This window comes from Ascochyta rabiei, chromosome 20, assembly GCF_004011695.2.
Source record: "Ascochyta rabiei chromosome 20, complete sequence".
NCBI lineage: Eukaryota > Fungi > Ascomycota > Dothideomycetes > Pleosporales > Didymellaceae > Ascochyta > Ascochyta rabiei.
The window spans coordinates 37073-45850 of NC_082424.1; the positions used below are offsets into that span (position 1 = coordinate 37073).

General features: G+C 42.0%; 2 protein-coding genes across 2 annotated transcripts, besides 32 other annotated features; both read right to left on the reverse strand.

Annotated features, from left to right (window-relative positions):
• Window positions 1-220: part of a mobile genetic element that runs on past the window's edge.
• Window positions 1-277: part of a mobile genetic element that runs on past the window's edge.
• Window positions 1-286: part of a mobile genetic element that runs on past the window's edge.
• Window positions 1-295: part of a mobile genetic element that runs on past the window's edge.
• Window positions 1-301: part of a mobile genetic element that runs on past the window's edge.
• Window positions 1-307: part of a mobile genetic element that runs on past the window's edge.
• Window positions 1-3193: part of a mobile genetic element that runs on past the window's edge.
• Window positions 1-3204: part of a mobile genetic element that runs on past the window's edge.
• Window positions 90-304: a mobile genetic element.
• On the reverse strand, window positions 308-1366 carry EKO05_0010523 (uncharacterized protein; the record flags this gene model as incomplete). Its single annotated transcript, XM_038947245.2, has 1 exon — window positions 308-1366. One exon carries the CDS (start codon window positions 1364-1366, stop codon window positions 308-310), a length of 1059 nt encoding a protein of 352 aa, XP_038793484.2.
• Window positions 312-769: a mobile genetic element.
• Window positions 312-775: a mobile genetic element.
• Window positions 312-826: a mobile genetic element.
• Window positions 318-769: a mobile genetic element.
• Window positions 318-880: a mobile genetic element.
• Window positions 318-904: a mobile genetic element.
• Window positions 324-733: a mobile genetic element.
• Window positions 357-763: a mobile genetic element.
• Window positions 420-754: a mobile genetic element.
• EKO05_0010524 (uncharacterized protein) lies at window positions 2218-2919 on the reverse strand (the record flags this gene model as incomplete). Its single annotated transcript, XM_038947246.1, has 1 exon — window positions 2218-2919. The coding sequence occupies one exon, from the start codon at window positions 2917-2919 to the stop codon at window positions 2218-2220; it is 702 nt and encodes a 233-aa protein (XP_038793485.1).
• Window positions 2996-3193: a long terminal repeat.
• Window positions 3190-3213: a tandem repeat.
• Window positions 3193-3289: a mobile genetic element.
• Window positions 3194-3197: a direct repeat.
• A 148-nt stretch (window positions 3290-3437) lies between the features above and the next one.
• Window positions 3438-4526: a mobile genetic element.
• Window positions 4527-6672: a mobile genetic element.
• Window positions 5991-6022: a tandem repeat.
• Window positions 6673-6678: 6 nt separating the features above from the next.
• Window positions 6679-7267: a mobile genetic element.
• Window positions 7254-7780: a mobile genetic element.
• Window positions 7781-7789: 9 nt separating this feature from the next.
• Window positions 7790-7793: a direct repeat.
• Window positions 7793-8135: a mobile genetic element.
• Window positions 7794-7919: a long terminal repeat.
• Window positions 7794-8778: part of a mobile genetic element that runs on past the window's edge.
• Window positions 8135-8778: part of a mobile genetic element that runs on past the window's edge.

Genomic DNA, 8778 nt, shown 5'->3' on the forward strand with positions numbered 1-8778 from the left:
TCTTCTTCAGTTTCGCCCCCCCCTCTTCTTGACCGGGGACCCCCCGGTCCTCCTCCGGGCGCTGGGCGGCCGTCATATGGTCGATGAGCGGCCGGACGATTCCTGAATAGTTAAATATAAATCGCCGATAAAAGTTGGCGAAGCCTAAGAACACTTGAATATCCTTATAACTGGATGGTTTGGGCCATTTGGTGATGGTACGGACCCTCTTAGGGTCCATTACCACACCGTCTGGGGTAATAACAAATCCCAGAAACTCCACTGATTTACTGGAGAAGACGCATTTGCTTGCCTTTGCGAACATCCCCTACTCAACTAGACGATCTAGGACCTCCTCGACGTGCTTGTTGTGGTCCTCCTTGTTCTGGGAATAGATAAGGATGTTGTCCAGGTACACCACGCAGATCCTATCTAGTAAGCCTCCCAGGGCTCGGTGGATATAGGATTGGAACGTGGCTGGTGCGTTGGCCAGCCCGAACGGCATGACCAGGTATTCGAAATGACCGTATCGCGTCTTGAACGCGGTCTTCCACTCATCGCCCTCCTTGATCTGGAGCCTGTGATAGGCGTCACGTAGATCCAGCTTAGTGAAGACCTTCGCTTTCGACAGTCGATCTATTATTTCGCTCACCAGTGGGATAGGATACTGGTTCTTGATGGTTATCTTGTTTAATCCCCAGTAATCGACGCACAGTCTCATAGTACTATCAGGTTTGGGGACGAACAGGATGGGGGCTCCCGCCGGCGACTTGCTTGGGCGGATCCAGCCCTTCTCCTGTGCCGCCTCAAGGTATTCCTGGAGTATATCCAGCTCTCGGCGGGACAGGTTATAGATCGGGAGGTTGGGAACCTTGGCACCAGCCTTGATATCTATGGAGTGATCATACTTCTGGTGTGGTGCTAACACACTTGTCTGCCGTTTGCTGAAGGCAAACCACTTGTGATGGAGGTGCTCTGGCACATACTTGAGCTCCTCCATATCTAGGGCGTTATCTTCTGGGATGGGGCCGCCGTCGATTCCCACTGCCATAATCCTTGACCATTCGGCGAGGGGCGCGTCCGGCGTCTGTCCGGCGTCCGTCCGATGGACGTCCGCTGGACCACCTATGCCCAGACTCTCAGGCTGTAGCAGGTATGGCTGCTCGCCTGGCTCTAGATCACTGAACAATTGTTCGGCGGTCACCAGCTGGACTCTCTCGACGTCGTCAGTGAACCACTCGTAGGTTCCTGTGGAGAAACAGATACATGGGTCTGCCTCGGCCAGCCATAGATACCCTAATACTAGGTTATACCTAACAAATGGTGTAGACCAGAATTTGGTTAGCCTAACTGTTTTGGGTGTTCCCTTGCTGTTGTGGCAGACCATCGTTAACTGGTACTGCTTAATCAACGACAGCTTTGTATCGTCTAGGACCACCGCGTTCGGTCGCTGGTCAGTCCCCGCCGGGTTGAGTCCTAGGTCTATGGCTACCTGTGCGGCGATAAGGTTCAGTTCCGAGCCTGAGTCGTACAGGGCCCGGAGAGTTTTAGGGTTGCCCTCAGAGTCAATTAGCTGGACAGTGACCGCTATGCAGGTCTGCTTCCCTTTGGTTTCCGGCCCCAGTCGTAGGTGTGAAAGGTTGGCGACTAGGGCTTCCCATTTCCCTGGTTGCTTCCACTGGACTGTTGGTTGCCACCTCCGCGGCCTCTCCAATGGCCCCGTTGCTGATGATAACCACCCCTATTGGATTGTTGGTGGTAATTGCCCCTATGGGACCCCTTGCCGCCTGACAAATTAGCGTTATTGGTTGCTGGCCGGGAGTCTCCCGGCTGCTTTCCGGCGTCGCTCCCGGAGGGGGTCGAGGCCTGGCTGTGGTGCCTTTTAAATCCTCCCCTATTAGGAGAAGAGTAAGGTCTTTTGTTTCGACCGCTGCCTTCAGCCCGGAGGCTTGAGTTTAAGGGGACTGTTGCGGTCTCTGCGTTACGGAGGGCCCGTTCAAACTCTATCTACTTAGTGATGTGTTCCAGGCTGCCATTGCGCTGGATCTTACGTCGGAGTTTGTGGGGAGTAAGGCTCTATACAAACGCTATCTTGAACTTATAGTCATCTGTGCCGTTGTTAAACTTAGCGAAGTTGCGGGGCAGTAGAGACTCCCGCTTGTTCAACTTTATTAGGAAGGTGTTGACGGAATTGTCGGCCTTCCACTTATAGTTGAAGTACTTATCGTAGTTCTTGTACTAAGTGAAGACTGGGTCTTGTACAAGCTGCTCCTCCTCTGCGCAGAGGTCGGCCCAGGTTCGGATTGATCCCTTGTTGATACGTTGTTGGATCAATTCTTGATGGACACTATAGTGGATAGTGCCCATAATCCAATAGGTGCGGGTCACGGAGTCTTCAACTACTTGAGCGTACTGGAACGCCGTGTCTATGTCCTTAATCCACTGGTCCACCTGCTGGGTTGATGGAGGCTTGTTATCTGTCCCAAGTTTTGGCTTAGGTTGGACGTTGTTAAGGACTCGCATTATCTTGCCTGCCTCGTCGAACGCTAGGCGGTGGCTACCTGGCGTGGGTCCGACGTGCGTCCGCTGCAGGGTCTCCACTGCCCGGTTGAATTGCCGCTGCCGGATTTCGATTTCTCGTTCGGGGGCGCCGGACAATTCTGCCTCGTTGAGTGCCTCCAGCAACAACGGGATAGAAGCCTGTAGCGACTCCATTTGTGTGACGCGTGGCGTTAGGACGTCTGGCGTCGCAATGCCTGCCGCCGTGGTAGCTGACCCGCCCCTGATGTGAGGGTTGAGCAGTGGCTCCATGGGTGCCGGCGATACCCTGGGCGCGTTGTCGCGGCGTTGCGCATCCGGCTCCTGACCAAGGTCGTCGCGAGGGGGCAACTCCTCCACGTCGCTAGTAGTTGAGCGGAGGTTGCGTCGTCCTCCAGCCATTGCTGATGGCTGAGTTTTTTCCCGTCTCTCTGCTGCCAATTGGCTGCCTGTTCCGAGAGGAAGTATGAAGGATTCGAATTGTAAGGGCACTGTAGGCAGGCAATAGAGCAGAGCAATATGGGATAAAATAATAGGTGATATTGAGAGATAAGACGAATCCTTAATGGATAAGTCTTCAGGTGTGTGGATATTATATACTGGTCGGTGGGTCTCCGGGCTTGGCCCGGGGTCTGTCCGAGGTATCCCCTGTTGTAGGGAGAACACCCGTGACAATTAATTAATCAATTAATCAATTAGTTTAACGTCCTGTCTGAGTCTAAGACTATATAAGACGAGAATAGTTAAGCAACTCTCGTAATTTAAGGTGCGTATTCTTTACCATTTCTGAATAGGTTTTTTGGTAAAATACGCTAGGCTAGAATAGTACTTTTAGTGAACAAAGCAATAAGTTTAAATATAGAATAGATATTAAGAAGCTTATTTTGAATATAGAAATCTAGAATCTTTTTCTACCGTCCTATAGTGAAAGCTTAGTGTTAGGCGCTAGGCCTAGAGGTACCTCTGCTAGTCTTAGCGAGCTACTATAGGGCTAGTCAGCCTAGACTATATAGAGGTGTCAGAGGTTATTGCTAATACACTAGTAATTAGTCTTATTACCCTATAATATCTACCTTAAAACACCTACTATCCTCTTTAACTCTATCTTCCCTTATATTTGCCTTATACACTGTTTATACTCTAATAACTCCTATATTATAATTAAAAATAGACCTAATCTATTATAAGTCTTGAAGTAAATTATCTAGGTTAGCTGTCCTTAGAGAGGGACTAGGACAGCCTACCTATAGGAGAGCAAGTAGAGCGTAAGGTAACCCCTCCCTCTGCAGATAAGGAGATACCTTAACAGACACTAAGTGTCTATAGTGCCTTAAGAGGATTTGTAGGTCTACTAGGGGGTACACCTTACTCTAGAACACGTATCTATAGGGCAGCCTTAGCTAAAGAAGGCTAGAATAGCGTAGAAGTAGTAATTAATAAGATGTTAGAAAACTTACGTAAATAGTTGTAAGAGACAAAAGACTAAGGGGAACTTTCCTTTCTTTATAAACTTAGACATAAATATAACAAAGGTAATTCTATAACAATTGTATCCTTCTAGAAAGTACTAAAAGAGGTAGAGAAACTAAAATCCTCCCTATCTATAAACCTTCTATAACCTAAACTCCTATAGGAATATATAAAGCATAACTACACTTTATATATCTATTAGGAGAGAGATTGTAAGGGATACTTTCTCTAATCTCTAATTAGTTTCCCTATAGAGAAACAAAAGATTAACTTTAGTGTAGGGTAACTCTTAGAAAACCTAAAGACGTTATAGCAGGCTTACTGCACAATAAACTACTAGAAGCAAGTAATCTAGAAACTAACGTAGTAAGAGCTAAAAAGAATTTTGCTAGATGCTCTAGGAATGCTAACTTAACGCAAGTAAGAAGCGTATAAATCCTTAAAGTAATAAGTAGTAGAAATCTTAGTTCCCTACAGATCTGTTAGACTTTATACGTCTACTGTAGGAAGAACTATATAGCTTACACACACTAGAGCTCTACCGTGTCCGTGCGCGTAATGCCCGGATTCGCGTGACGCCCCACCAACACCAAATACACCAATCTTTAACGTGTCACGACACAACCAATATAGATCCAATTCAATCAGCAATAGAAGCAATTAAATCCTTAAAACTAGGAGAGGAGCTTTCGTATAGCAAAGTTGCAGCCAGGTTTAGTGTTAATAGATTAACGTTGGCTTAGAGACACTAAGGCCTTTAGGCATTACACGCAACCAAGATTATTAAACAACAACAACTTAACCTACAACAAGAGATAGAGCTAGTAAAGTATATAGAATTACTTACTAGCTGTTACTTACCTCCTATATAAGAGATAATACAGAATTTTACGTTACTACTAGCCTAAAAACTAGTCTCTAAAAGCTAGGTTACGCGTTTTATTATTAAGTACTCTATCTATCTTATCTTGCGTTACTTAACTAGGATAGATCGCCAGCGTTACAACGCTAATTCCTACAATAAGTACAAGCTCTATTTTAACCTGCTGCAGCTTAAAATTGCTAAATACTCTATTAAGCTTTGCTACACATACAATATAGATAAGAAGGGCTTTATAATTAGACAGACTACTAGAACAAAACACGTGTTTAGCAAACGTATGTAGATAAAGGGAGAGGTTAAAGCATCTATTTAAGATAGTAACTAGGATTAGTAGACACTTGTAGTGTGTGTGTGTGCTAATAGATTAGTGTTACTACCTAGGCTCATCTACACGTCTAAGAAGAGCGACATTAAATCAGACTAGGTAGCCAAAATTAAGCCAGGGGTACACTTAGTAATAGTTACCTTGTCTCCCTTAGGATAGTTAAACAATGAGATTAGGCTTGCGTGGCTAGAGCAGGTGTTTAATTGCTATACTAAGGAGAAAGCTTAGAGGAAGTAAAGGTTATTAATACTAGATAGCCATAGATCCTACGTAACAATAGACTTTATTAACTACTATAATAACAACAAGATACTCCTGGCTGTGTTACCTCCTTACTTAACCTAGATGCTCTAGCTGCTTAATATAGTGCTGTTTAAGCCTCTATTAACAGCATACTTAAAAGCTGTTACAACAGAGATCTATAAGTCTTAAAACTACACAAATATTAAGAGAGTAGACTTCTTTTAGCTCTTCTATTAGGTGTAGATCTCTAGCTTTACTAAAAAGCTAATACTTAAGTCCTTTAACACAACAGGTATCTATCCACTTAATCCTAACGTTATCCTTAATTACTTTGCTAAAACACCACTAGAGAGCTTAGAGAGCTTAGATTTAGATACTACGTTATCTTCTGTTTATAGTAACAAAGACTGGCTTAAAATAGGGACATTGTTGCGGAGGGTTACTAGAGATAAGAGTAGTCGCAACGCTAAAAAGATAAGACAATTAATCCACTACATCTTAGCTAAGGCCTTACTCCTCTAATATAAGATAGATAGCCTTAAAAAGACCCTTAAGAAGTAGAAGAAGTATAAGAAGAAGAATAAAGCCTTAGATTTGCAGTAGCAAAAGGAGTACTACAGTAGTGCAGTTTTCTAGTTACTAAGGAAGATTAAAGAAGCACGCTTCTATAAAAGGTTAAGAAAGTAAGAAGAGAAGAAGGAAGCACTTAGAAAAGCGACTAATAAGGAAGTAGCAGCTGCTAAGAAGCTAGTTAAGGAGAAGGAGAAGGAGGAGAAGCGTGTAGTAAGAGAGGCGGCTAAGGAGAGGCGTAAGAAGGAGAAGGCTAATACAGCAAATTAGAAGGCTAAATAGGAGGCTAAAAAGCAGCGTTTATAATAAGAACTTAATGCTGCAAAAGCTATATAATTACCTTAAAAGAGTAAGAAAAAAGCTTTATAACTAACTTAGCTAAAAAAGCATAAAAAATGTGCTTCTAGGGATAATGTTAGTGGACGTAGTCCCCCATCGCCGCCTCTAGCTGCCCTAACTATTACCTCCTGCAGCAGCTGCAACATTACACTTCTAAGTAAATATAGATAGGTTGAATTAATCGCAAGCATTACTTTACTACTCTACTACAAATTCTTATAATAATAGGTATTGTAGGTGGCTGTACAACCTCATCTCTATATAAGTGTTAAGGCGGTTAGTAGGGCATTACGCGAATCTAGGCATTATGCGCACGGACACAGTATATATAAGAATATGTTACTACGCTACTCTCTAGCATATAAAGCCACTTGTTTCTAATCCCTTATAAACAAAGACATACAATTCCAAAGGTAGAAGAATAATCTAACATTATTAACTAAAGACTAGGTTATTAAAGCTAACAGGTACCTACAAAGACTCTAGCTAAGGGTAAGAAAACTAACAAAGGACTCTAGAAGCAGTGATTTCGTAACTGTAGGTAGAGGGGAATTTAAAAACCCTAAAAAAGTTAGTTAAGTCTAATAAGTTCTGCAAGAACCTAGTAAAGGGTAAAAAGGGCTAAGATAGGCCACATAAGGGCCGAAACGCGTGCCTTAAGTGCAGAGAAACTAGTTATTACTAACCTTACTGCCTAAAGCTAAAGTTATATTAGAAAGACCCTACTCTAGATTATTTAGAAAAAGATAAGTGGCCTAAGAGCTAATCTCTACTGTTATTGCCTATATTAAATTGTCTAAAAAAAAGAAGAATAATATCTCTTATAATAAGGTAGTGTATCTAATATATATATACCTGCTTATAGTTAAAGCATCTATAGGTAATACAGAAAATATAGAAGCCCTAATAGATAAAGGGTTTTGTTACGATCTACAGAACACGGGATGGATTCATCTAATTATAGTAGCTGCGGCACAGTGATTATAACAACAAAACGAACAACAAGTAAGTAACAATTACAGTGTTAGCACTCGGTTAAAGGCTGAGGGGACACTTGTCCCAATTAGGGCTTGGCGCAATTAGGATAATTAGTAATTAGAATGATTATCGATTAGTACGATTAGTAATTAATAGAATTAGTGCTTAGTGCGATTAGAGGATGCATAATACTAATTAGTCTATATTACTACTATAATTACTAAGCACATAGTTTATAGGAACATAACTTTTCAAGTTTGTGTTTAACTTTGTTAATTAACTTTGTTATTAGAATATCTTTACCCTGCTTGCAAAACAGATAGTCTACTCTATACTCTTCCTTACAACCCTATTTACTACAGTTGTTAACTAGACAACTACCCCTTTAAGAACCCCTGCCTGTACTTATCCCTAAGACCTAATCAAACGATTACTTACGGATTTTGTCTAAAGTAGGAAACTCAACAGGTTATAACTAAACTTAATTTCAGTTCTCCTAGTAAAGAAGTAGGATCTAGAGGTTACACTATTAACTAAAATAGTGTCTTAAGGTTTAGGCAGAGTAGAAAAGCCTATCTACAGAATAACTAGAGCTAAATAATTTATCTTTAACTCCTGTAGAAGACAAGAGGTCTAACAGAGACCTTTTGTAGTTATAGACCTACAAAGGTACAAGATATACCTTAAATTACCCTAGATTAACTAGACTAACCCTAAGCTAACCTATCTAAGCTAGCGTATACTCTTCTAAGAAAAGAAGTATAGAGACTCTCCTAAATAGAAGAAAATAGTAATAGAAGATACTAAAGACACGACAAAGCGAAATACCGACATAGGGCCCTACACTCCAAAAGGTCATTAGAATCTATCTTAACCCAGCGAGGATATACTATCCTAAACTTCCTAGAGCCTCTAGGCGTCTGGTTGCTGCACGCTGCCTAGTTATCTAACCTATTCTGTTGTAAGAAAACCTTAGATATACAGAGCACAGGCCACCTGTATAATAAACTATCTTATCTAATCTAAAAAGATCTTCTCTAAAGACTATGAAAACTGGAAAAAGAACCTGTCTACACAAAGGATAGCATTAAACCTTTCCTTAGCTTTCTGCTTTTAACCCCTTCTTTCTACTCCTAAAGGTCTACAAGTTAGGCCAGTAAGAATAGAATAAAGTCATAAATAGTAAAGCTAAGACTGCCTTTTTTCTTGTTTCTTAGCCCTAAAAAGCAGACAGTGACTAGGTACCTCTGCCTAAACAAAAACAAGCTCTCCTCTATTTATTTTACAGTTATTTCTTTAAAAAAGAGAAGGAAGCCCTACTTGGACCCTAGGACTATAGAACTAAAGCTACCACCTAATAGAGAACACCCTCTAAATAGTAAGACAATGGAGATTAGCCCCCTAAGCTCCCTTAACTCTCTAGGATAGATGTACTAGCCTACTCCTACTCCTA